Source organism: Arachis hypogaea, chromosome 5 (genome assembly GCF_003086295.3).
Source record: "Arachis hypogaea cultivar Tifrunner chromosome 5, arahy.Tifrunner.gnm2.J5K5, whole genome shotgun sequence".
In the NCBI taxonomy this organism is placed as follows: Eukaryota; Viridiplantae; Streptophyta; class Magnoliopsida; order Fabales; family Fabaceae; genus Arachis; species Arachis hypogaea.
The window spans coordinates 28,848,366-28,875,624 of record NC_092040.1 but is presented as its reverse complement, the minus strand read 5'-3'; the positions used below and the strand labels follow the sequence as shown (position 1 = coordinate 28,875,624).

General features: G+C 39.0%; 1 protein-coding gene across 1 annotated transcript; it reads right to left on the bottom strand.

The window, feature by feature from the left end:
* Positions 1-107: 107 nt before the first annotated feature.
* LOC112803362 (uncharacterized) lies at positions 108-27,233 on the bottom strand. Its single transcript, XM_025846861.1, has 3 exons — positions 27,072-27,233; positions 706-918; positions 108-614 (listed from the first exon to the last, which is right to left on the bottom strand). The coding sequence occupies exons 1-3, from the start codon at positions 27,231-27,233 to the stop codon at positions 108-110; spliced, it is 882 nt and encodes a 293-aa protein (XP_025702646.1).
* Positions 27,234-27,259: the final 26 nt, after the last annotated feature.

Here is a 27,259-nt window from a genome sequence, read left to right as displayed (position 1 = left end):
GAAGACAACCAAAAATGAAAAAATGAACTAGACATAAGAAAGGAAATTGGAAGATCATATCATGGTGGGGTGACTCCCACCGAGCACCTTTCTTTAACGTCCTTAAGTTAGACAGGTGCATCCATGAGAAGATACACCTCCAACTCCTTCTGTGATTTATAGCCATGATAACGCTTCACCTGATGACCATTCACTTTAAACGTGGTTCCACTTTGAGGATGAAAGAGCTTCATTACGCCATAGGGCTTCACTTCCTTAACCTTATAAGGACCATTCCATCTTGAACAAAGCTTGCCCGGCATGAGATAGAGTCTTGAATTGTAGAAGAGAACCTCATCACCTTCTTGAAAGTCCTTCTTGTGGATACAGTAATTATGGAATGCCTTAGTCCTTTCCTTATAGATCCTTGCACTTTTATATGCTTTGATTCTAAGGCATTCTAGTTCTTCTATTTGTATATTTCTGGCAATACCCGCTTGTGTAAAGTCCATGTTGTACTGCTTAACTGCCCAATATGCTTTGTGCTCTATCTCAACTGGGAAGTGGCATGTCATACCATAGACGATCCAAAAGGGACCCATCCCTAATGGGGTGTTATAAACCGTCTGGTAAGCCTAAAAGGCATCACCCAACCAAGAACTCCAATCTTTCTAATGTGGGTTCACCACTTTCTCCAAAAATTCTTTTGATCTCTCGGTTGGATACCTCAGAATGAAAATTGGTTTGAGGGTGATAAGTAGTGGTAACTTTGTGCATTACACCATATCTCTTCATCAATGCTTCCATTTCTCTATTGCAAAAATGCGTTCTGTGGTCGCTCACGATTGCTTGTGGTGACCCATATCGGCAAACAATATTGTATCTTATGAAAGAAACAACCATGTTAGCATCGTCAACATGGGTTGGAATCGCTTCTACCTACTTTGACATATAGTGAACAGCTAAAAAGATGTAAAGAAACCCATTTGAACTAGAAAAAGGTCTCATAAAATCAATGCTCCATACATCAAAGATTTTACAAAAATACATGGGTTGCTAGGGCATCTCATCCCTTTGGAAGACATTTACATATTTCTGACATTGGTAACAAACAAGACAATATTGGTTTGCAACTCTAGATAACGTCGGTGACGTTAGAATTTTTGCTAGTAAAGAATTTTATAAAAATAGTCGTGTTGTAGATATAGATTCTAAACCAAAAGAAATCCCTTCGTACAAACGTTTTGGTTGTCACAAGTAACAAACCCCTTTAAAATTGATAACAGAGTATTTAAACCTCGGGTCGTCTTCTCAAGGAATTGCAGGGAGGTATGTTCTTATTATTGGTTATGAAGATTGTAAATCGGGGTTTTGAAGTTTGGGCAATGGGCACAGGTATATTTAAATGACAAGTAAAATAAATTAACAATAATAAAATCTCTTGGCAAGGTATAAGAACTGGAAGTCCTATCCTAGATATCCTTATCAATTGTGATGAGAATTGGATTTTTCTCCCACTTTGTTAACCTCTAACTATGAAGGTAAGTTAAGTGGATGAATTAATTCGAATCCTCAAGTCCCAGTCTTTCCTTGGGAAAAGTTAGAGTTATTGGATCTCGAATCAATTCTTGATGAATTCCAATTTTCAATCAACAATGAGTTTGATAACTCAAGAGTTACTGATGCCAGGGCATCTTGGCCAGTTTCACTGACTTTTTCTTTACTGTTTTTAAGGTAGTTTCATGCATTTCCTTAGGAAATAAGCTAGTTTTGGGTAGATATTCACTTATACCTTGATTCAAGCATACATTGTGAATTTTACATGATTTCATGAGGATTTTGCATGAGTTTAATAACAAATTGTATGTTGCATTACCCATGACTTGGACTAGAACTTTGATGCACTCTACTGCTTGATTTCAAGACCAAAGGAAGCAAGGAAGAACCACTTAGCAGTCACGTTAATCTAATTAACGTTACCACTAACGTGGAATGGGAGGTAACTTGCAAAGTTAATGAGAAAAGTGATTGCCAATAACGCTCTCGAAGCCATCATTGCCCACGTTAAGAGTCACGTTAACTAAGTTAACGTGAAGAAAGGACTTTGAGCCAACGTTAGTGACACTTAACATTATCACTAACGTTGGCCAATGATCATAAGTGGCTACGTTAGAGTCCATGTTAACTTAGTTAACGTGGCCTCTAACGTTAAAAGGGGGAAGGAAGCCAACGTTAGTGACACTCAACATTGTCACTAACGTTGGCCTAAGGTGCAATGTACCACGTTAACTCTCACGTTAACTTGGTTAACGTGGGAGCTAACGTAAGAGGCAAGGGTGGTCGACAACGTTAGTGACACCCAACATTGTCACTAACGTTGGAAGCAACCACAAAACCCCAAGGAGCCACGTTAACTTCCACGTTAACTTAGTTAACGTGGAAAGCTAACGTTGATGAGTGAAAGATGAGCCAACGTTAGTGACACTCAACATTGTCACTAACGTTGGGGATGGCTAAGAATGGCCACGTTAGAAGCCACGTTAACCTAGTTAACGTGGACTCTAGCGTGAGACATAGGGGCACATTGGAACGTTAGTGACAATGTTGAGTGTCACTAACATTCTCGAAGGATGGCAAGGCCACGTTAGAAGCCACGTTAACCTAGTTAACGTGGACTCTAACGTGAGACATTGGGGCACATTGGAACGTTAGTGACAATGTTGAGTGTCACTAACGTTCTCGAACTCATACTTTCACTAAAACGTTAACATCCCTAACGTCCTGAGCTAAAGTTTCTGCCCACTTCACACTTTCTCTCTGCAAGTAAAACCAAGCCCAAATGAAGAAAAGAACTGCTTCAATCTCAAGATCCAAAGGCCCAAGACTTGAAGAGCCAACTAGAAGCTGAGAAGAGTAGTATATATAGGAGTAGCTTTGAATTATTTGTGAGTTCGGGAAGTTGGGGAAAATAGCACTACTCTCTGTATTTTACTCTGCTCTTCTAGTTCCATGATGTATTCTCCATCTTTGTTTTCATTTTCTAGAGCTATGAACAACTAAACCCCTTTCATTGGGTTAGGGAGCTCTGTTGTAAGTTGATGGATCAATACTAATTTTCATTATTCTTCTTCTATCTTTTCTCTTGATTTTACTTGAAAGCTTTCGATCTTCATCCCATTGGGTAGTTATCTTGGAAAAGGAGCTATTCAAACTTGGATCTCTTCTGAACCTTGAAAGAGGAATGAAGAGATCAAGCTAGAAATGCTTTCTCATGCTGGACCAAATTGGGTTTAGATGGATATGTGACTATAATCCTCTCAATACTAGATTTGGGAAATGCATGTGGTATAATCAGTGACCACACTTCATCTCTTCTCATGAGCAATTGACCAAGAAATTGGCTATTGATCAATATTTGAGGGATTGAATTGCAAGAAATTGTAATTCAATCAATTAAGATTGCCAAGGAGATCAATGAGTGCATTGATTGAGGAAGAGATGAAAATGAACTTGATCCGGAGAATTGCAACATTTCCTACGCCCAATGAACCCCCAATTCTAATCTCACCCATTCTATTTAATTTTTGCGTTTACTTTCATGAGCAAACACCTCATTCCCATTTACAATTCTGCAATTTACTTTCAGTCATTTACTTTCAGCCCTTTAATTCTAGCATTTACTTTTTCTGTTATTTACATTCCCGCCATTTTATTTTCTGCAAATCTCAAGCCAAATTCTGAATTTGCTCAACTAGAACATTCTTCTAATTAAAGTTGCTTGATCAATCAATCCCTGTGGGATTCGACCTCACTCTATTGTGAGTTTTTACTTGACGACAAATTCGGTACACTTGCCGAAGGAAATTTGTTGAGAGACAGTTTCCACATGCATCAAGTTTATGGCGCCGTTGCCGGGGATTGATTGTGCATCAACAATGATTAAATTAGGAGATCACTAGATTGAGCTTTTTTGTTTTGTTGATTTAATTTTCTGTATGAGTAATTTACTTTCTGTCTTAGTTAACCTCTCCCCTTCCCCCTCTACTCTTTCGTGTTCTTTGTTATTTACTATTCAGTTTGCTAACCCACTAACTGTTTGATATATTGCATCACTCACAACTAACAGTAATTCTGACAGCAATACTATCTGAACATATTGTTACTTGCTTGTACTTGTTGGTTGTATGACAGGGAGAAGAAGCGGGGCTTCAACTTCCTTCGATTCTGAACCAGAGAGGACCCTCCTTAGATTAAGGAGGGAAGCAAGAGGAAAACGTGCAATCGGTGCTGAAGAGGAGGAGGAACACTTTGAACTAAACATGAAAGGCAACATGGAAAACCAACATGAAGAAGAGGCTAATAACCATGGGGGAGGAGGTAGAGCAAATCATGCTGGGGAGGATAGAAGAGTGTTAGGCTCTTACATCAATCCAAACCCAGGCAACTGTGGAAGTAGCATTCAGAAGCCCACCATACATGCCAACAATTTTGAGCTAAAACCTCAGCTCATCACTCTTGTGCAGAATAATTGCTCATTTGGAGGAGGTTCTCAAGAAGACCCGAATCAACATTTGACCACCTTCTTGAGGATTTGTGACATAGTGAAGTCCAATAGAGTCCACCCGGATGTCTATAGGCTACTCTTGTTCCCTTTTTCACTTAGGGACAAGGCATCTAAATGGCTTGAATCCTTCCCAAAAGAAAGCCTGACAAATTGGGAGGAGGTAGTGAATAAGTTTTTGGCAAGGTTTTACCCCCTCAAAGGATCAATAGGCTGAGAACTGAAGTGCAGACGTTCAGACAGCAAGATGGGGAGACACTTTATGAAGCTTGGGAAAGGTTCAAAGACCTAACAAGGAGGTGTCCACCAAATATGTTCAATGAATGGGTGCAGTTGCACATCTTCTATGAAGGCTTGTCATATGAATCAAAGAAGGCAGTAGACCATTCCTCTGGAGGATCATTGAACAAGAAGAAGACCATTGAAGAAGCCATAGATGTAATTGAGACTGTAGCTAAGAATGACTACTTCTATGCTTCCGAAAGAGAGAACACTAGAGGAGTGATAGAGCTAAACAATGTAGATGCTCTGCTGGCTCAAAACAAGCTCATTACCAAGTAGCTAGCTGACCTCACCAAGAAGATGGAGAGGAACCAAGTGGCAGCAATCACCACCTCCTCAATAACCCCAGAAGGAGTTGAAGAAGAAGCAGAGGGTAACCTTGAGCAAGCCAACTACATTGGGAATTCACCTAGACAGAACCATGATCCATACTCCAAGACATACAACTCTGGATGGAGGAACCACCCAAACTTTGGGTGGGGGAATCAGCAAGATCAAAGCCAAGACCAGAGATGTTACAACTCCAACAACAATGCAGCTCATCAACAATTCACACAGAGGACATATCAACACCCCCACAACAACACTTCTCCACACCCATATCAAAACCACAACAACACCTCTCATCCTTCCACCTCTAATCCCAATCTACCATCAATTGATGACAGACTCTCTAAGCTTAAAACCTTACTTGAAGGAATATGCCAAGAGATTCAAGAAAACAAGGTGTTCAAAGAGGAGGTGCGAGCCAATATTAAGAACTAGGGAGAGACCATCAAGAAGCTGGAATTCCAAGTGGGATGCCTAGCTTAGAAGATTCCCAAACCTACTGATAGCTTCCCAAGTGACACGGAGAAAAACCCAAGAGGAGAAGCAAAGAAAGTAAGATGGGAAGATTGCAAAATGGTCACTACAAGTGATCAAGAGGCTGAAGACAAGCAAGGCAAACTCTCCAAACAGCCTGAAGACAACTCAACAGAGGAGGAGGATAGAGATCACCAAGAACCAGAAATCTCACAACAAGAGTTGCTTAAGCTCTATGCACCATTTCCCCAACTGCTCAATGGTGCTGTGGGGAAGAGAATATACTCAAGGTTCCTAGACTTGTTTGCATCTCTGCATGTGAACATACCATTCATCAGGGCCATCCAACAAATGCCTGCATTCATCAAGTATATGAAGGAACTTCTTCCCAGGAAAAGCTCACTCAAAGAAGGCCAGACTATAGTGTTGAACAAGGAATGTAGTGCCCTTATTCAACCTGAGTTGCCTGCAAAAAGAAAAGACCCAGGGAGTTTTCACATCCCCTGTGCCATAGGAGAAAAAATGTTCGATAGAGCACTCTATGATTTGGGGGCAAGCATCAATTTACTGCCATTATCATTGGTAAAGAGGCTGCAGATCAATGAGATAATGCCCACAGATGTGGTCATCAGACTGGCTGACAAGACTCAAAAGCAAGCAATAGGAGTGGTGGAAAATATGTTGCTAAAAGTTGGGAAATACTTTCTCCCATCAGACTTTGTCATTCTGGACATGGAAGAGAGTCACACTCACCCAATCATATTGGGAAGACCATTCCTAGCTACAGCCAGAGCATTCATAGATGTGGAGAAAGGGGAGCTAATATTGAGGATCCATGATGAACGACTCAGCTTTAATGTCTTCAAACTCTCACAAGAAGCAGACCAAGAGCACAAGGAACCAAGCCAAGATCACAATGAGATGTTGAAGGAGGAAGCAAGCATTGAAGCACACCCAACCCATCTAGGGAAACCCATGCATGAGGAACAAGGAAATAGGCAATTGTCACAACTCAAGGAAAAACTAGAGGAACCTAAACCACCAGAGATATGTGAAGGAAGCAACAAAACCACCTTAGAAGAAGGAGTCATCAAGAGCAAGGCAATGTCAAAAGACACAAGGAAGAAGGTACCAAGGAAGTAGAGGAACAAAAAGATCCCTACGGAAGACTTCTCTCCAGGGGATAGAGTGATCTCAGCTTACTTCCCAGATATTCCCCCTAATCTCCCCACTGTACCATCTCAGTTACCTAAGGTCTTCACTATCAACAGAGTTCTCTCCCTGGAACATGTCGAGATCATTGATACAACCAATGGATACAAGTCCACAGCAAGAAGGGAAGACTTCAAGCATTACCAACCACCCTGATGAGGGAGAAACGTCGAGCTAGCGACGATAAAAGAGCGCTTTGTTGGGAGGCAACCCAACCTTAGGTAACTACTTTTTCAGCTGCATTTCAATAAAGATCACAAGTTGTTTCCCCTGCATTGCCAGGAGCTAAGTTTGGTGTTCTACACCAAAACAATTCAAGAGTGAAAGTGCGATTCTAAGTTTGGTGTCCCACCAAAGGATGCTAGTTAGAATCACACTACACTCTCAAAGCACATTGCTAGCTTTGACCAATCAAGGGAACCACTTGGATATAGATTAGTCTTTAGTTAATTAGTTGCTAACAGCAAGATACGAGGTTCTACGCATGCATGCAAGGTTTTGTAGTAGGCAAGGAACTAAGTTTGGTATTCACACACCAAAATAAGTTCAGAAATCATAAGCATACATGCAAGCTGACTATTCCTCAAGTGCTTGGGAAACAAGCAACTTCCAATAACCTTGCAGGAAGCTTATGAGGAGATGGTGCACCTTCAACTAAGAAAGTGGGGCATCAAGAACTATGACAATGACAACAAGAGGGCAACTGGATTGGTGTGGCAAACCATCTCCCAAAGGTTGTATTGCTACTTAATTCCATCTACTCATCGTGTTAAAAATTGGAAGTCCGAATGCACTGTTAATTAATAGTCATGTGTTGATTGGAACCTAGTTCAACTATGCATTTGAAGTTTTCTGATGAAGAAGTCTATGCTTGCTAGTCTTTGTGTTACTGCATCATACCATTACTTATTGTATGCTTGTCTTTTAAATCAAATGAAAAAAAAGAGAATGATTGTGTTTTAAATAGACCAGAGTGGAGTTCATAATATGGAAGTGCATTCATGAGTCTTTGGTGTGATCATAAGTTAGCTAAGTTGGTTCAACCATAAGGTGGGGATGACAACTATCTGGCCTGAATACTATACTTTGAATATACTCATGAGACTAAGTAAATAACAAGATCCTAATAAAAGAAAGGGAAAGAACACTTAAAGTGAAAAACAAAAGAAAAAGAGTAAGCAATAAGGCTAGGCACCAATGGTTTTAATCTTGAGGCATGTGTCTGTGGTGTTCTTGTGTGAGGGATTTACTTGGATGAATAAGCTCTTAGGGGTGCCTTATCACTTGGTAACTTGGGTTAACTAACTCGGGATTATCAGCTGAAAGTCCACTATCAAGAGTAACCCTCACTACAGAGCATTTAGTAACCCAAAGAGGTGCTAGACACCAAGGTCTCAAGAAGGAAAATAAATGAACCAGATGCCTGTGGTGTGTATGTATGGGGGAGAGACTTGAGGGAGTAAGTTCTTAGGGGTATCTCAACACCTAGCACCTTGAACCAACTGGTTCGGGAGTGTTGGCTGAAAGCTTATCTTAAAGAGTTGCCCCCTTACAGAGCACTTAGCTTGAAGAACACAAATAAGCCCTGGAATGACAATAAAAGGATCAATAAAAGTCTCATGGGATGTAAGCAAAATCAGTGTTTTAGGACATGATAAAGGTCTGAAAGCCAGTAATGGAATGAACCTAAGTTGCTATGCATGAAACCACCATAAAATCAGTGACATGACTTCCACAAGAATGACTCATTTCTCTTGGCATTCCATTCATCATTTTCTTGTTCCAGTACTTGCTTAGGGACAAGCAAGCTTTAAGTTTGGTGTTGTGATGCCAGGGCATCTTGGCTAGTTTCACTGACCTTTTCTTTACTGTTTTTAAGGTAGTTTCATGCATTTTCTTAGAAAATAAGCTAGTTTTGGGTAGATATTCACTTATACCTTGATTCAAGCATACATTGTGAATTTTACATGATTTTATGAGGATTTTGCATGAGTTTAATAACAAATTGTATGTTGCATTACCCATGACTTGGGCTAGAACTTTGATGCACTCTATTGCTTGATTTCAGGACCAAAGGAAGCAAGGAAGAACCACTTAGCAGTCACATTAATCTAATTAACGTTACCACTAACGTGGAATGGGAGGTAACTTGCAAAGGTAATGAGAAAAGTGATTGCCAATAACGCTCTCGAAGCCATCATTGCCCACGTTAAGAGTCACGTTAACTAAGTTAACGTGAACACTAACGTGAAGAAAGGACTTTGAGCCAACGTTAGTGACACTTAACATTATCACTAACGTTGGCCAATGATCATAAGTGGCTACGTTAGAGTCCATGTTAACTTAGTTAACGTGGCCTCTAACGTTAAAAGGGGGAAGGAAGCCAACGTTAGTGACACTCAACATTGTCACTAACATTGGCCTAAGGTGCAATGTACCACGTTAACTCTCATGTTAACTTGGTTAACGTGGGAGCTAACGTAAGAGGCAAGGGTGGTTGACAACGTTAGTGACACCCAACATTGTCACTAACGTTGGAAGCAACCACAAAACCCCAAGGAGCCACGTTAACTTCCACGTTAACTTAGTTAACGTGGAAAGCTAACGTTGATGAGTGAAAGATGAGCCAACGTTAGTGACACTCAACATTGTCACTAACGTTGGGGATGGCTAAGAATGGCCACGTTAGAAGCCACGTTAACCTAGTTAACGTGGACTCTAACGTGAGACATAGGGGCACATTGGAACGTTAGTGACAATGTTGAGTGTCACTAACATTCTCGAAGGATGGCAAGGCCACGTTAGAAGCCACATTAACCTAGTTAACGTGGACTCTAACGTGAGACATAGGGGCACATTGAAACGTTAGTGACAATGTTGAGTGTCACTAACGTTCTCGAAGGATGGCAAGGCCACGTTAGAAGCCACGTTAACCTAGTTAACGTGGACTCTAACATGAGACATTGGGGCACATTGGAACGTTAGTGACAATGTTGAGTGTCACTAACGTTCTCGAACTCATACTTTCACTAAACCGTTAACACCCCTAACGTCCTGAGCTAAAGTTTCTGCCCACTTCACACTTTCTCTCTGCAAGTAAAACCAAGCCCAAATGAAGAAAAGAACTGCTTCAATCTCAAGATCCAAAGGCCCAAGACTTGAAGAGCCAACTAGAAGCTGAGAAGAGTAGTATATATAGGGGTAGCTTTGAATTATTTGTGAGTTCGGGAAGTTGGGGAAAATAGCACTACTCTCTGTATTTTACTCTGCTCTTCTAGTTCCATGATGTATTCTCCATCTTTGTTTTCATTTTCTAGAGCTATGAACAACTAAACCCCTTTCATTGGGTTAGGGAGCTCTGTTGTAAGTTGATGGATCAATACTAATTTTCATTATTCTTCTTCTATCTTTTCTCTTAATTTTACTTGAAACCTTTCGATCTTCATCCCATTGGGTAGTTATCTTGGAAAAGGAGCTATTCAAACTTTGATCTTTTCTGAACCTTGAAAGAGGAATGAAGAGATCAAGCTAGAAATGCTTTCTCATGCTGGACCAAATTGGGTTTGGATGGATATGTGACTATAATCCTCTCAATACTTGATTTGGAAAATACATGTGGTATAATCAGTGACCACACTTCATCTCTTCTCATGAGCAATTGACCAAGGAATTGGCTATTGATCAAGATTTGAGAGATTGAATTGCAAGAAATTGTAATTCAATCAATTAAGATTGCCAAGGAGATCAATGAGTGCATTGATTGAGGAAGAGATGAAAATGAACTTGATCCGGAGAATTGCAACATTTCCTGTGCCCAATGAACCCCCTAATTCTGATCTCACCCATTCTATTTAATTTCTGCGTTTACTTTCATGAGCAAACACCCCATTCCCATTTACAATTCTGCAATTTACTTTCAGTCATTTACTTTCAGCCCTTTTAATTCTAGCATTTACTTTTTCTGTTATTTACATTCCCGCCATTTTATTTTCTGCAAATCTCAACCCAAATTCTGAATTCGCTCAACTAGAACATTCTTCTAATTAAAGTTGCTTGATCAATCAATCCCTGTGGGATTCGACCTCACTCTATTGTGAGTTTTTACTTGACGACAAATTCGGTACACTTGCCGAAGGAAATTTGTTGAGAGACAGTTTCCACCTGCATCAAGTTACCAATTAATCAACCAAAGCCAAAAGGGAAAATATCTAAATTAAATTAAAAATATTCATGTAAATAAAGCAATCAAACTACGTCTAAATATAAATTCAAGTCATAACATGGAAAGGTTCATAAGCCAATTGGGCACGATAAATCAAATACAAATAAAAGTATTAGAGTAAATAAAAGTAGAAAGTAAATATTGAAGGAATATATAACCTGGAATAAAGATGAATTGAACTAAACTAATAGAAATCCTAAAATCCTAAGAGAGAGGAGAGAACCTCTCTCTCTAAAAACTATATCTAATCCTAAAATCGTGAATTATGAGAGCATGATGATAAATGGATGCATTCTCCCACTTTATAGCCTCTAATCCTTATTTTTCGGGCCAAAAACTGGGTCAAAAATAGCCTAGAAATCGCCCCCTGCGTATTCTAGTACGTTCATGTCACGGGCAAGTGACGCGGAGGCGTCGCCCACGCGGCCGCACGGATTGAAGTTCGCAGATGCGATGCGTCTGCGTGGATCACACGTTCGCGTCACCTAGCATCAGGGCAACTATGGCATATTATATATCAAATCGAAGCCCCAGACGTTAGCTTTCCAACGCAAATGAAACCGCATCGTTTGGACCTCTGTAGCTAAAGTTATAGCCGTTTGAGTGCGAAGAGGTCAGGCTGGACAACTTAGTAGTTTCTCCAACTTCTTGTATTCCTTCCATTTTTGCATTCTTCCTTTCCATCCTCTGAGCATTCCTTCCCTATAATATCTGAAAACACTTAACATACATATCAAGGCATCTAATGATAATAAGAGAGGATTAAACATAGGAAACTTAAGGCCAAAGAGAAGCATGTTTTCAATCAAAGCACATAATTAGGAAGGCAAATGTAAAACCATACAAATAGTATGAATAAGTGGGTAAAGAGTTGATAAAATCCACTCAATTAAGCACAAGATAAACCATAAAATAGTGGTTTATCAACCTCCCCACACTTAAACAATAGCATGCCCTCATGCTAAGCTCAAGAGAAACTATAAAGATGAAGAGGAATGGTAGGATGTATGAAATGCAACCTATCTATATGAATGCAACTACATGCAAAAATGTTTCTACCTACTTGGTTAAAAATAAATAAGTTCTCCAAGAAAAACATAAATCAGATTTCACTAATTCAAATCATATAAAATAAAGACAAGTAAACTTGTAAGAGGATAGCTCATGAAAGCAGGGAACATATAATTAAGCATTGAATCCTCACTGGTAGTGTATATCACTCTAATCTCTCTAGTGTATAGGGTAATCACTCTACTCTTCTCTAGTCATGCTTTTTAAAACTTTGTTATTCATCTAATCAATCAACAAATATTTAGCATACCAATGCAAACATCATGAGGTCTTTTCAGGGTTGTAATGGGGCTGAGGTAAAGGTAAGGGTATATATAAGGCTAAGTGAGCTAGTAAAGTGAATCCTTGAGTAGTCTAAGATCTCACCTAATATATACATACTCTATAAAAATTTTAAAATTATACTTAGCTTCCCATAATTTTCCCACTTTTTATCACATACTCATGTACCAATTTTATTTTGATTTTACTTCCATGTGCATTGATTTCTCTACTAAACTTATTATTGGGGTAATTTTGTCCCCTTATTCATAATTTTTTTTTTGAATCATAAAAGCAAATATAACTTATCAATGCACATGGATTTTCCATTATTTTTTTATTTTGGTTTTTTCATGAGTAGGTTCCCAAATTCCCAATATTCAAATAAATTAGAAACATGATACATTCCCTTATTAACCCATGTTCCCACAGTTTCCCCACACTTAAATTATACACAATATCTATCTTAAGCTAACCAAGGATTCAACTTGAGATTTTTATTTTGTTTTTTTGCTTAAGGCTAGTAATGTGGTTATGAAATAGAAGGGGATTAAAAAGTTCAAAGTGGCTAACAAGGGCGATGTAAAAAGGTAGGCTTATTTGGGATAAGTAAGCTAATAACAAATAATGGCCTCAATCATATGCAAGTATGTAAATACACTAAATAATGGACATATAGAATGGAACAAAGCAGATATTGCAATTATAGAGAAGGAAACACACAAGAATAAAAATTTATGGTTAAATAATGTAACCATATAAATAAGCTCAAAATCTCACAGGTTGTGTGTTCTTTGGCTCAAAAACCATGTTCCAAATACAACTTCAAACAAGTGTAACAAAAAATTTTATTCAAATTAGTGAAATGCTATAAAAAAGTTTCTTGCAAAAGAAATTATTACTTTAACCAAGTGGTAAAATATGCAAAAATCAAACAAATATGCAAATGCAACAATGAACTATCAAATAAAATAAAACATTGGTGTTGAAATAGGAAATAACTAACCCATGGAGATCGGTATCGATCTCCCCACACTTAAAGATTGCACCGTCCTCGGTGCATGCTAAGATGTGCAGATGGACGGGTTGTTCCAACTGATGCTTTTCTCCAAAGATTGTGCAGATGGACTTGTCTTCTCTCCCCATGTAAACGTCTTCCGCTTCCCTTCCGGGTGGCCATCCTGAAGGAAAATAGGGAAGAAAAGTAACCCAGAAATAAAGATAAGAAAATAAATGAAGTATGGTTGGGTTAATGCCAAATGATAAGGGTCTCATTTACATGGAAGCTTCAACATGTACGTGAGAAAATAATAGAAGCCATGGCATACTAGTGGGACAAAATGTACAACAATGGGGAAGAGAGTGGGTAACGAAAAACAATGTAAGTTCATGCCAATGCAAAAGGAATACAGGTTTAAAAGATTGACATTGACAGAAAATTAACATTACCCAACATTGTAAAACAAGTCACTAAGCATCAAAATGACACCAGAAAAGATGCAACAGTTAAATAAGAAAATCAACACCAAAGGAAAAATAAGAAATTTAGAAAAGAAAAGAAAAATATGCACTAAATTAAAATGCAATGAATGAAATATGCAAATAAATTAAGTAAAATAAAATAAAAGATAAGAAGAATGAGAAGGGAAAGAAGTGAGTAAGAAAGGAGGGAGGGAAAAATTAGGATTGGGGAAGAAAAGATAAGATATTTGGCCAATTAGGATAAGCTGTGCGGCGCAAGCGACGTGGACGCGTGGGACACGTGGTCGCGTGACTTGCGCTTAAGTTAATCGACGCGGTCGCGTGACACGTTTTATGCTACTGGCACGAGGGCAGCCTCGTGCTCGCACAACTCTCTGTTCGAATTATTTTATTTGCCAAATTTGGGGTGACGTGATCGCATGGGGCATGCGATCGCGTGAGTGGGCTTTAGAAGGGAATGACGCGGACGCGTGAGCCATGCGACTGCGTGGTAAGGTTGTGCTTTCAGCACCAGTCCAGTACCACTCCAGCATAACTTTCGGCTATGCACCCTGTTCACGTCGATTTTCATGGCACGCGGCCGCATGGGTGACGCGGTCACGTGGGAGGCCAAAGTTCCCACATGACGCGGTCGCGTGAGCGACGCAGTCGCGTGGTGTCAAATCATGCTAAAGGCACGCCTCCAGCCACGCTCTCGCGTGACTCTCTGTTCAATTCTTTTCTACCCAACGCACTAGTGACATGGACGCGTCAGCGACGCTACCGCGTCGCGTGCGTGTTTTCTCTTTTTTTTTTCATATGCAGAATGCAAAATGCAATGAATGTCATGCAAAAATTTTAGGTTCAATAAAAATTCAAAAATAGACTAAAATTAAAACTAAAAAGAGAACGATCATACTATGGTGGGTTGTCTCCCACTTAGCACTTTTAGTTAAAGTCCTTAAGTTGGACATTGGATAAGCTTCATGCTATGGTGGCTTATGCTTGTATTCGTCCAAAAATCTCCACCAGTGTTTGGAATGCCAGCATCCTCCGGGGTCCCAAACAAGGTACGTAAAGCCCTTAGGTGAGTTCACATAGGCTTGCAGGCTCCCGGAGTGTTGAATGTCAGAATAGACTCCAGGATCCCAAACTTTTCTTCTACACCCATCTTTGTCTTGATCTACATCGTTCCAAACGGGTGATGAGTAATCTGAATTCTCACTGCAGTGACCAAACAGCTTCCGAGATCCTTTAAATTGAGCTTTACACCAATTTCTACACCTCAAATTGAAGTGCGAAACCTCATTGAATCTTGCATACCAGCGCTGAGTACGAGTCATTTCCCTTTTTCTCTTAAAGCCACAAAGAGCTCTAAGCTGGCCATCTATTTCAAGCAAACCATATTCAAGTGAAAAATTGAAGATGAAAGTCAAGGATTTTACCCACTTGAGGTTTGTCTTGGGTGGTAGTGGCCTTAGGGTCAGTGTTTTCAGAGGTTCTGCAAGCTCTACTCCCTCGTGGTCTTCAGTGAATCCCTCCACTTCCTTGCAAACCTTTTTCATTCCAGCCATGTCCTGGTCAAAGTCTTCTATATCTTCCTCATCACTTGAGTCATAAATAGGAGGTTGAGAGAAGTCGACCTCAGCATCATCTTCATATTCGCTTGGGGAAGATTTTTCTGTCTCAAAGAATTCACTTGCGGATGCAAGTTCATTACTAAAAGGACTTGACTTGTGATCATCATCATCAAGGAAACATGTGTCTTGGGTAATTCCGTCTAGTTCCCCATAAGATACATGCTTTGGGGGTTGTGCACTATCCTCCTTAGCATCAATTGTAGCGTTCTTGACAGAATTCTCCACAACTCTAGATTCAAGTGGCGGTTCGGCATCTCCTAAATCTTCAACCAATTCTTCTTCTTCTACAATGACAGCGTCCTCTACTTGTTTCAGTATGAAGTTATGCTCTATGCTGTCCACTGGAGTCTCTAGTGTCTTTTTCGTGTTGCGTTCTTCATTAGATTCTCCACATGAAGCCATGAGAGTCTGTTGAGTGTCTGAACATCTGGAAGATAATTGATTTATTGCTTGCTCCAGTTGATGAAGAGTTGCATTAAACTGGTTTACTGATTCCTCGAAGCGAACCTGTGATTTTTGGCTTGATGGATATGGACATGGTGCGTAGGAGAGTGATGGTTCTTGGGAGTAATTGGATTGGCGTTGGGACGGATAAGGATCATATGGTGGCGAATGGTGAAAGGAATCCTGTGAGTGTGGTGGTTCGAAATTATGTCGAGAGGATGGTCTCTGAGCACAGGGTGGGCTTGTTGGTGGTTACAAGGCGGTCCACCAAATCTATCAGTTGGGCATGCATTGTAAAATGGTCTTTGTCCATGATATCTAGGAGGATGTTGTTGCCTAAAGGGTTGATTGGATCCTTGTGGCTCCATCCATCTTTGATTGCTTAGACCTTGATGCATAGTCCTGTTATAGCTTCCATTCCTTGCAACAAAATTAGAACCAAACTCAAAGCGAGAGGGGTAAGAATTCATAATAGATATCAGAAATAAGAGGGAAGAGAGAAAACAAATAAACAAGTAAAAGAAAAATATATTTTTTTTGAAAAATATTTACAATAACCAATAATAAGGCACACGTTTGCAATTCCCCGGCAACGGCGCCATTTTGACGTTAGGATTTTTGCTAGTAAAGAATTTTATAAAAATAGTCGCGTTGTAGATATAGATTCTAAACCAACAGAAATCCCTTAGTGCAAACGTTTTGGTTGTCACAAGTAACAAACCCCTTTAAAATTGATAACCGAGTATTTAAATCTCGGGTCATCTTCTCAAGAAATTGCAGGGAGGTATATTCTTATTATTGGTTATGAAGATTGTAAATCGGGGTTTTGAAGTTTGGGCAATGGGCACAGGTATATTTAAATGACAAGTAAAATAAATTAACAATAATAAAATCTCTTGGCAAGGTATAAGAACTGGAAGTCCTATCCTAGTTATCCTTATCAATTGTGATGAGAATTGGATTTTTCTCCCACTTTGTTAACCTCTAACTATGAAGGTAAGTTAAGTGGATGAATTAATTCGAATCCTCAAGTCCCAGTCTTTCCTTGGGAAAAGTTAGAGTTATTAGATCTCGAATCAATTCTTGAAGAATTCTAATTTTCCATCAACAATGAGTTTGATAACTCAAGAGTCACCAATTAATCAACCAAAGCCAAAAGGGAAAATATCTAAGTTAAATTAAAAGCATTCATGTAAATAAAGCAATCAAACTACGTCTAAATATAACTTCAAGTCATAACATGGAAAGGTTCATAAGCCAATTGGGCAAGATAAATCAAATACAAATAAAAGTATTAGAGTAAATAAAAGTAGAAAATAAATATTGAAGGAATATAGAACCTGGAATGAAGATAAATTGAACTAAACTAATAGAAATCCTAAAATCCTAAATCCTAAGAGAGAGGAGAGAACCTCTCTCTCTAAAAACTATGTCTAATCCTAAAATCGTGAATTATGAGAGCATGATGATGAATGGATGCATTACCCCACTTTATAGCCTCTAATCTGTGTTTTTCGGGTCAAAAACTGGGTCAAAAATTGCCCAGAAATTGCCCCTTGCGTATTCTGATATGTTCAGGTCGCGGGCAAGTGACGCGGAGGCGTAGCCCACGCGGCCGCGCGGATTGAAGTTCACAGATGCGACGCGTCTGCGTGGATCATGCGTTCGCATCGCCTAGAGTCAGGGCAACTATGGCATATTATATATCAAATCGAAGCCCCGGATGTTAGCTTTCCAACGCAACTGGAACTGCATCGTTTGGATCTCTGTAGCTAAAGTTATAGCCATTTGAGTGCGAAGAGGTCAGGCTGGACAGCTTAGCAGTTTCTCTAACTTCTTGTATTCCTTCCATTTTTGCATTCTTCCTTTCCATCCTCTGAGCCATTCCTGTCCTATAATATCTGAAAACACTTAACACACATATCAAGGCATCTAATGGTAATAAGAGAGGATTAAACATAGGGAACTTAAGGCCAAAGAAGCATGTTTTCAATCAGAGGACATAATTAGGAAGGCAAATATAAAACCATGCAAATAGTATGAATAAGTGGGTAAAAAGTTGATAAAATCCACTCAATTAAGCACAAGATAAACCATAAAATAGTGGTTTATCAGTCGGCCACCAGAATCCACATTCTAACACTTTTTTAGCAGTCCTTTGGGGGCCAAAATGGCCTCCGCTCTCAGATGAGTGACAAAACTCAAGTATAGATTGAAATTCCGATTCTGGAACACACCTACGGATTACTTGGTCCACCTCACCTCTCCATAAATGAGGGTTCCCCCCAAATATAATATTTGAAATCACTCCTTATTTTATCACTTTGGTGTTTGGAAAAATTGGAAGGAAAGATTCGGGCGACCAAGTAATTAGCCATAGGAGCAAACCAAGGGGTACTACTAGAGATTGCTTGCAAGCTATCTAACGGGAATGAATTGTCTATAGGAAATGGATCATATTTAATGTGCTCAAGACGGCTCAAATGATCCACAACCAAGTTTTAGGATCCACTCCTATCCCTAATCTCAATGTCAAATTCTTGCAAGAGTAAGATCCAATGAATGAGTCTAGGCTTCAATTCATTCTATGTTAGCAAATACTTGAGGGCTACATGATCCTAGTACACTACTATCTTAGAGCCTAGCAAGTACGATCTAAACTTGTCTAATGCAAAAACAACCGCTAAGAACTCTTTCTCGATAGTAGTGTAATTGAATTACACCACATCCAATGTCTTTGAAGTATAGGTAATAATATAGGGAAGCTTACTCTCACACTGTGCAAGCGCGACACCCACAGCATGATTGGAGGCATCACACATGATTTCAAATGGTTGTGTCCAATCAGGGCTTCTCACAATTGGAGCTATAGTGAGGGCCTTCCTCAGCTTCTCAAATGCCTCTTTGCAAGTATCATAGAATTTAAATTCAACATCCTTTTGCAACAGATTGGACAGAGGTAGGGCTATCTTGCTGAAATCCTTGATGAATCATCTGTAAAAACCCATGTGTCCTAAAAAGGAATGGACCTTCCTTACAGAAGAGGGATAAGACAAACTAGAAATAACACCAACCTTAGCTGGGTCAACAGAAATTCCATTACTAGAAACAACATGTCCCAACACTATACCTTTTCTAACGATAACATGACATTTTTCAAAATTTAATACAAGGTTAGTGTTGACATATTTTTCCAAAATCTTAGTTAAGTTGTTTAAACAGAAGTCAAAAGAGGTACCATATACGCTGAAATCATCCATAAAAACTTCCAAACAATTTTTTATAAGATCAGAAAGATACTTGTCATGCACTTTTAGAACGTAGCTGGTTGATTGCACAAGTCGAATGGCATTCTTTTATAAGCAATGGTTCCAAAGGGGCAAGTAAAAGTAGTATTTTTCTGGTCTTCAGGAGCAATGTGTATTTGGAAGTAACCAGTAAAACCATCAAGAAAGCAATAATGGGATTTTCCAGATAACCTGTCGAACATCTGGTCGATGAATGGTAAAGGGTAGTTGATAAACCACTATTTTATGGTTTATATTGTATTAAATTGAGTGGTTTTATCAAGCTTTTCACCCACTTATTCATATGATTTGCATGATTTTACAATTTCTTCCTAATTTAGTTCTATGATTGAAAACATGCTTCTTTGGTCTTAATTTAGCTAATCTTAATCTCTCCTATTACCATTCGATGCCTTGATCTGTGTGTTAAGTGTTTTAGGCTTCATAGGGCAGGAATGGCTTAGTGAATAAAGAGGAAGCGTGCAAAAACGGAAGGAACACAGGGAATTGAGGAGATGACCAGCGAGAAGTCACGCGGTCGTATGGCTCACGCGACCACGTGAAATGGAAGAAATCAGAGTGCCGCGATCGCGTGCCTGATGCGACCGCGCGGATTGGAAAAGCACAAGTGACGTGGAAGCGTGGACGACGTGAACGCGTGGTAGGGAAAAACGCAAATGACGCGTCCGCATGGATGACGCGATCGTGTGACGTGCGCGATCTGCAGAATTAGAAAAGTCGCTGACAGAAATTCTCGGCCGCATTTCAACCCAGTTTTTGGCCCAGAAACACAGATTAAAGTCAGGGAACTTGCAGAGACTCAGGATGCTTTCATAATTCACAATTTTTAGTTTAGATGTAGTTTTAGAGAGAGAGGCTCTCTCCTCTCTCTTAGGATTTAGGATTAGGATTTTTAGGAATTAGGAATTTGTCTCATATTCACATCAGGTTCAATATTTCTTTATTTTGACTTCTCTTCTACTTTGAGATACTTAAATGCTTTCATTTGTATTTGATTTATGTTGCCCAATTGGCTTATGAACTTTTCCATGTTAGATTTTATTGCTTTGAATGTATTGTTATTTGAGGTTTTCCAGATATTGATGATTTTAATTTAGCTTTCTACATTTTTAGTTTTGGTTAAGAAATCAGTAACTCAGGAGTTACCTCAACTCAATATAATTGATAATTGTTATCTTCGCTAATTGAATTGAACTTCAATAATCCCAACCTTTTCTTAGGAAATAAATATGATTCAAGATCAAACTAATTAGTCGCTTGACTTTCCTTTGCTTTAGTAAAGGTCAACTAAGTGGAATTAAGATTCAACTTTCATCATCCTTAGTCTGGACTTCCAATTTCTTATACCTTACCAAAAATTTATTTTATAGTTATTTATTTGTTTTAATTGTCATTTGAATTACTTGTCATACTTCTTCCTTATTTCCAAAACCCCTAATTTTACCTTTTTCATAGCCAATAATAAGAACATACCTCCCTGCAATTCCTTGAGAAGACAACCCGAGGTTTAAATACTCGGTTATCAATTTTAAAGGGGTTTGTTACTTGTGACAACCAAAACGTTTGTATGAAAGGACTTTTGTTGGTTTAGAAGCTATACTTGCAGCGGGAATTTATTCTGAATTCTAGACCACACAAAAGTTCTCTCATCAAAATGGCGCCGTTGCTGGGGAATTGCAAACGTGTGCCTTATTATTGGTTATTGTAAATATTTCTTCAAAAAAATATTTTTCTTTTACTTGTTTATTTGTTTCTCCTTTTTCCCCCTTATTTCTGATAACTACCATGAATTCTCACCCCTCTCGCTTTGAGTTTGGTTCTAACTTTGTTGAAGGAAATAGAAACCACAGCAGGAATATGCATCAAGGTCAGACCAATCAAAGATGGATGGAGCCAAGAGGATCTAATCAACCCTTTAGGTAACAACACCCTCCAAGATATCATGGACAACGACCATTCTACAATGCATACCCAGCTGAAAGATATGGTGGACAACCTTGTAACTACCAACAAGCCCCACCTTATGCTCAGATACCATCCTCTCGACATAACTTCGAACCACCACACTCACAAGCTTCTTTTCACCATTCACTACCACATGATCCTTATCCACCCCAACGCCAATCCAATTACTCCCAAGAACCACCACTCCCTTATGCACCATGTCCATATCCATCAAGCCAAGAATCACAGGTTCGCTTCAAGGAATCAGTAAACCAGTTCAATACAACCCTTCATCAACTGGAGCAAGCAATAAATCAGTTATCTTCCAGATGTTTAGACACTCGACAGACTCCCATGGCTTCATGTGGAGAATTTAATGAAGAACGCATCACGAAGAAGACACTAGAGACTCCAGTGGATAGCATAGAGCATAACTTCGTACTGGAACAAGTAGAGGGCGCTGTCATTGCAGAAGAAGAGAGTTGGTTGAAGATTTAGGAGATGCCGAACCGCCACCTAAATCCAGAGTTGTGGAGAATTCCGTCAAGGATGTTACAATTGACGCTAAAGAGGATGTTGCACAGCCTTCAGTGTAGATATCTTATGAAGAACTGGACGGAGTAACTCAAGACGCATGTTTCCTTGATGATGATAGTCACCAGTCAAGTCCTCCTAGTGATGAACTTGCACCCGCAAGTGAATTCTTTGAGATAGAAGAATCTTCCCCAAGTGAATACGAAGATGATGTAGAGGTCGACTTTTCTCGACCTCCTAATTATGACTCGAGTGATGAGAAAGATATGGAAGACTTTGACCAAGACATGGCTGAAATGGAAAAGGTTTGCAAGGAAGTGGAGGAATTCACTGAAGACCACAAGAGAGTAAAACTTACAGAATCACTGGAGCCACCGATCCCAAGGCCACTACCAACCAACACAGACTTCAAGTGGGTAAAATCCTTGACTCTTATCTTTATTTTTCCACTTGAATATGGGTTACTTGAAACAGATGGCCAGCTTAGAGTTCTCTGTGGCTTTAAGAGTAAAAAGAAAATGGCTCGCACTCAGAGCTGGTATACAAGGTTCAATAAGGTTCCACGCTTCAATTCGAAGTGCACGGATTGGTATCATGTTCAATCAAATGGATCTCGAAAAACGTTTGGTCATCTTGGTGAGAATCTAATTTCCAAACCACCCGGATGGAAAAGTATAGATCAAAACGAAAGCGGATTTGGAACCAAAGTTTGGGATCCTGGAATATATTCTGATATTCATCACCCCGGAAGCCTAAGAATCTATTTGAAGCTTCTTAAGGGCTTTACATGCCTAGTTTGGGACACCGGAGGCTACTGGAAATACAAACATTGGTGGGGATTCCTGGATCAGTACAAGCATAAACCACCATAACAGGGAGCTTACCAAATGTCCAACTTAAGGACTTTAACTAAAAGTGCTAGGTGGGAGACAACCCACCATGGTATGATCGTTTCTTTTTCATTTTTATCTAGTTTTATTTGTTTCCGAGTCTTATTTTATCTTATTATATTGAACCTGGAGTTTTGCATAACATTCATATTAGCATTGCATTCTGCATTTTTCATGCATAAAAAAAATGCCACGCGACGCGACCGCATCAGCGACGCGTCCGCGTTGCAAGGAGAGGGGAGAAAATAAAAACGAACAGAGAGTCACGCTGGAGCGTGGCTGGAGGCGTGCCAGTGGCACAAATCGACCCACGCGACCGCGTCGCCGACGCGTCCGCGTCACATGGAAATAATGGCCTCCCACGCGACCGCGTGCCCCACGCGGCCGCGTGCCCCACGCAGCCGTGTGCCATGATTTTCGACGTAAAAAGGGTGCACAACGAATTATTGTGCAAGAGTGGTGCTGGATTGCTGCTGGACGCACAATTTCTATCACGTGACCGCGTCGTCGACGCGTCCGCGTCATTCCTTTCTGGAGCCCACTCACGCGATCGCATGCCCCACGCGATCGCGTCACCCAAAATTTGGCAAAATAAGATTTTGAACAGAGAGTTGTGCGAGTGCGAGGCTGCCCTCGCGCCAGTAGCATAACCTGAGTCACGCGTCCGCGTGACCGACGCGACCGCGTCAATTAATTTAAGCGCAAGTCGCGCGACTGCGTCCCCACGCGTCCGTGTCGCTTGCGCCGCACAGCTTATCCTAATTTGCCAAATATCTTATCTTTTCTTCCCCAATCCTAATTTTTCCCTCCCCCCTTTCTTACTCACTTCTTTCCCTTCTCATTCTTCTTATCTTTCATTTTATTTATTTGCATATTTCATTCATTGCATTTTAATTTAGTGCATATTTTTCTTTTCTTTTCTAAATTTATTAATTTTCCTTTGGTGTTGATTTTCTAACTGTTGCATCTTTTCTAGTATAATTTTTAGTGACTTGTTTTACAATGTTGGGTGATGATATTTTTCTGTCAATGTCAATCTTTTATGATACCTGTATTCCTTTTGCATTGACATGAACTTACATTGTCTTTCATTACCCACTCTCTTCCCTATTGTTGTACATTTTGTACCACTGGCATGCCATGGCTTCTATTGTTTTCTCACGTACATGTTGAAGCTTCCATGTTAATGAGACCTTTATCATTTGGCATTAACCCATCCTTACTTCATTTATTTTCTTATCTTTATTTTTGGGTTACTTTTCTTCCTTTTTTTTCTTTCAGGATGGCCACCCGGAGGGGAACCGGAAGACGTTTACATGGGGAGACAAGACAAGTCCATCTGCACAATCTTTAGAGAGAAACATCAGTTGGAACAACCCGTCCATCTGCACATCTTAGCATGCACCGAGGACGGTGCAATCTTTAAGTGTGGGGAGGTCGATACCGATCTCCATGGGTTAGCTATTTTCTTCTTTTCAACACCATTGTTTTATTTTCTTTGTTTGTTCATTATTGCATTTGCATGTTTAATTGCATGTTTGTTTGATTTTATGCATTTAGCTACTGCTTGGTTAAAATAATAAGTTTCTTTTTAAGATCCTATTTTTGAAAATTTTCACTAATTTAAATTGAAAAATTTTGTGTTAAATTTGTTTGAAGTTGTATTTGGAACATGGTTTTTGAGCCAAAGAACACACAACCTGTTAGATTTTGAGCTTATTTACATGGTTACATTATTTAACCATAAATTTCTATTCTTTTGTGTTTTCTTCTCTATAATTGTAATCTTTGCTTTGTTCCATTCTATATGTCCAATATTTAATATATTTACATGCTTGCATATGATTGAGGCCATTGTTTGATTCCAGCTCACTTATCCCAAAATTAGCCTACCTTTTACATCACCTTTGTTAGCCCCCTTTAGCCTTTAATTTCCTCTTATTCTATAAACCACAACACTAGCCTTAAGTAGAAAACAAATTTAAAATCCCAAGTTGAATCCTTGGTTAGCTTAAGATAAAAATTGTGTAATTGTTTAAGTGTGGGAAACCTATTGGGAACATGGATGATAAAAACAAAGGGTGGGAAGTTGAAAAGAATGAAATAATTCAAAATAAAATTTTTTGGGAAGCATGCTCATGTGAAATCAAAATAATTGAATTACCATGTGCATTAAAAAAAATATAATATAATTCAGTATTTGAATAAAGGGGTACAAAAGAATTCGCCAAATGCAAAATAAAGCAATGCACATGGGACAAAATTAAAACTAATGCATGAGCATGTAACATCAAAAGTGGGAAAAATATGGGAGAATAGGTAAAGAAGCTTTGCTTTACAAAGTATGTATGTTAGGTGAGATCTTAGACTAATCAAGGATTCACTTAATTAGCTCACTTAGCCTATATATATATATATATATATATATATATATATATATATATATATATATATATATATATATATATATATATCCCTACCTTTACCTCAGCCTCATTACAATCCTGAAAAGACCTCATGATGTTTGCATGAGTATACTAAATATTTGTTGATTGGTTAGATGAAGAATAAAATTTTAGAAAGCATGATTAGAGAAGAGTAGAGAGATTGACCCTAGACACTTGAGAGATTTGAGCGCATATACACTACCGGTGAGGGTTCAATGCCTGATTCTATGTTCCCTGCTTTCATTAGCTATCTTCTTACAAGTTTACTTGCTTTTTATTGTATGATTTGAATTAGTGGAATTTGGTTCATATTTGTCTTGGAGAACTTATTTACTTTTAACCAAGTAGGTAGAAACATTTTTGCATTTAGTTGCATTCACATTCATAGGTTGCATTGCATGAGTCTTGTCTTTCCCTATTCTTTTATTTGATCTCCTTGAGTTTAGCATGAGGACATGCTAATGATTAAGTGTGAGGAGGTTGATAAATCACTATTTTATGGTTTATATTGTATTAAATTGAGTGGTTTTATCAAGCTTTTCACCCACTTATTCATATGATTTGCATGATTTTACAATTCCTTCCTAGTTTAGTTCTATGATTCAAAACATGCTTCTTTGGTCTTAATTTATCTAATCTTAATCCTCTTCTATTACCATTCGATGCCTTGATCTGTGTGTTAAGTGTTTTAGGCTTCATAGGGCAGGAATGGCTTAGAGAATAAAGAGGAAGCGTGCAAAAATAGAAGGAACACAGGGAATTGAGGAGATGACCAGCGAGAAGTCACGCGGTCGCATGGCTCACGCGACCGCGTGAAATGGAAGAAATCAGAGTGACGCGATTGCGTGCCTGATGCGACCGCGCGGATTGGAAAAGCACAAGTGACGCGGAAGCATGGACGACGCGAATGCGTGGCAGGAAAACCCGCGAATGACGCGTCCGGATGGATGACGCGATCGCGTGGCGTGCGCGATCTGCAGAATTACAAAAGTCGCTGGCAGAGATTCTAGGCCGCATTTCAACCCAGTTTTCGGCCCAGAAACACAGATTAAAGTCAGGGAACTTGCAGAGACTCAGGATGCTTTAATAATTCACAATTTTTAGTTTAGATGTAGTTTTAGAGAGAGAGGCTCTCTCCTCTCTCTTAGGATTTAGGATTAGGATTTTTAGGAATTAGAAATTTGTCTCATATTCACATCAGGTTCAATATTTCTTTATTTTGACTTCTCTTCTACTTTGAGATACTTAAATGCTTTCATTTGTATTTGATTTATGTTGCCCAATTGGCTTATGAACTTTTCCATGTTAGATTTTATTGCTTTGAATGTATTGTTATTTGAGGTTTTCCAGATATTGATGATTTTAATTTAGCTTTCTATATTTTTGGTTTTGGTTAAGAAATCAGTAACTCAGGAGTTACCTCAACTCAATATAATTGATAATTGTTATCTTCGCTAATTGAATTGAACTTCAACAATCCCAACCTTTTCTTAGGAAACAAATAGGATTCGAAGATCAAACTAATTAGTCGCTTGACTTTCCTTTGCTTTAGTAAAGGTCAACTAAGTTGAATTAAGATTCAACTTTCATCATTATTGATAAGGATAACTAAGTTTGGACTTCCAATTTCTTATACCTTGCCAAAAGTTTATTTTATAGTTATTTATTTGTTTTAATTGTCATTTGAATTTACTTGTCATACTTCTTCCTTATTTCCAAAACCCCCAATTTTACCTTTTTCATAGCCAATAATAAGAACATATCTCCCTGCAATTCCTTGAGAAGATGACCCGAGGTTTAAATACTCGGTTATCAATTTTAAAGGGGTTTGTTACTTGTGACAACCAAAACATTTGTATGAAAGGACTTTTGTTGGTTTAGAAGCTATACTTGCAACGGAAATTTATTCTGAATTCTAGACCACGCAAAAGTTCTCTCATCAGTAGTCATCCTTTCTAGTTGTGACATTGACTCTTCTATAATCAATGCAAACTCACCAAGAGTTTTGAACCCTTGTTGTGAACATTTCATCATCTTCTTTCTTCACTGTTGTGATCCCAGACTTCTTAGGAACTACCTGAATCAGACTCACCCACTCACTGTCAGAAATCGGATAGATAATATCTGCATCTAACAGTCTAGTGATCTCCTTTTTCACCACATCAAGAATCATTGGATTAAGCCTTCTTTGTGGTTGTC

Excerpts from the sequence above, each read along its gene's own strand:
- LOC112803362 (XM_025846861.1), bottom strand. The coding sequence starts at position 27,233 with ATGATTCTTGATGTGGTGAAAAAGGAGATCACTAGACTGTTAGATGCA. Across the intron at positions 919-27,071 it reads ATGAAATGTTCACAACAAGG|GTAGAAGCGATTCCAACCCA; the intron begins GTTCAAAACTCT and ends ATGTCAAAGTAG. Across the intron at positions 615-705 it reads AAACCAATTTTCATTCTGAG|GCTTACCAGACGGTTTATAA; the intron begins GTATCCAACCGA and ends GATGCCTTTTAG.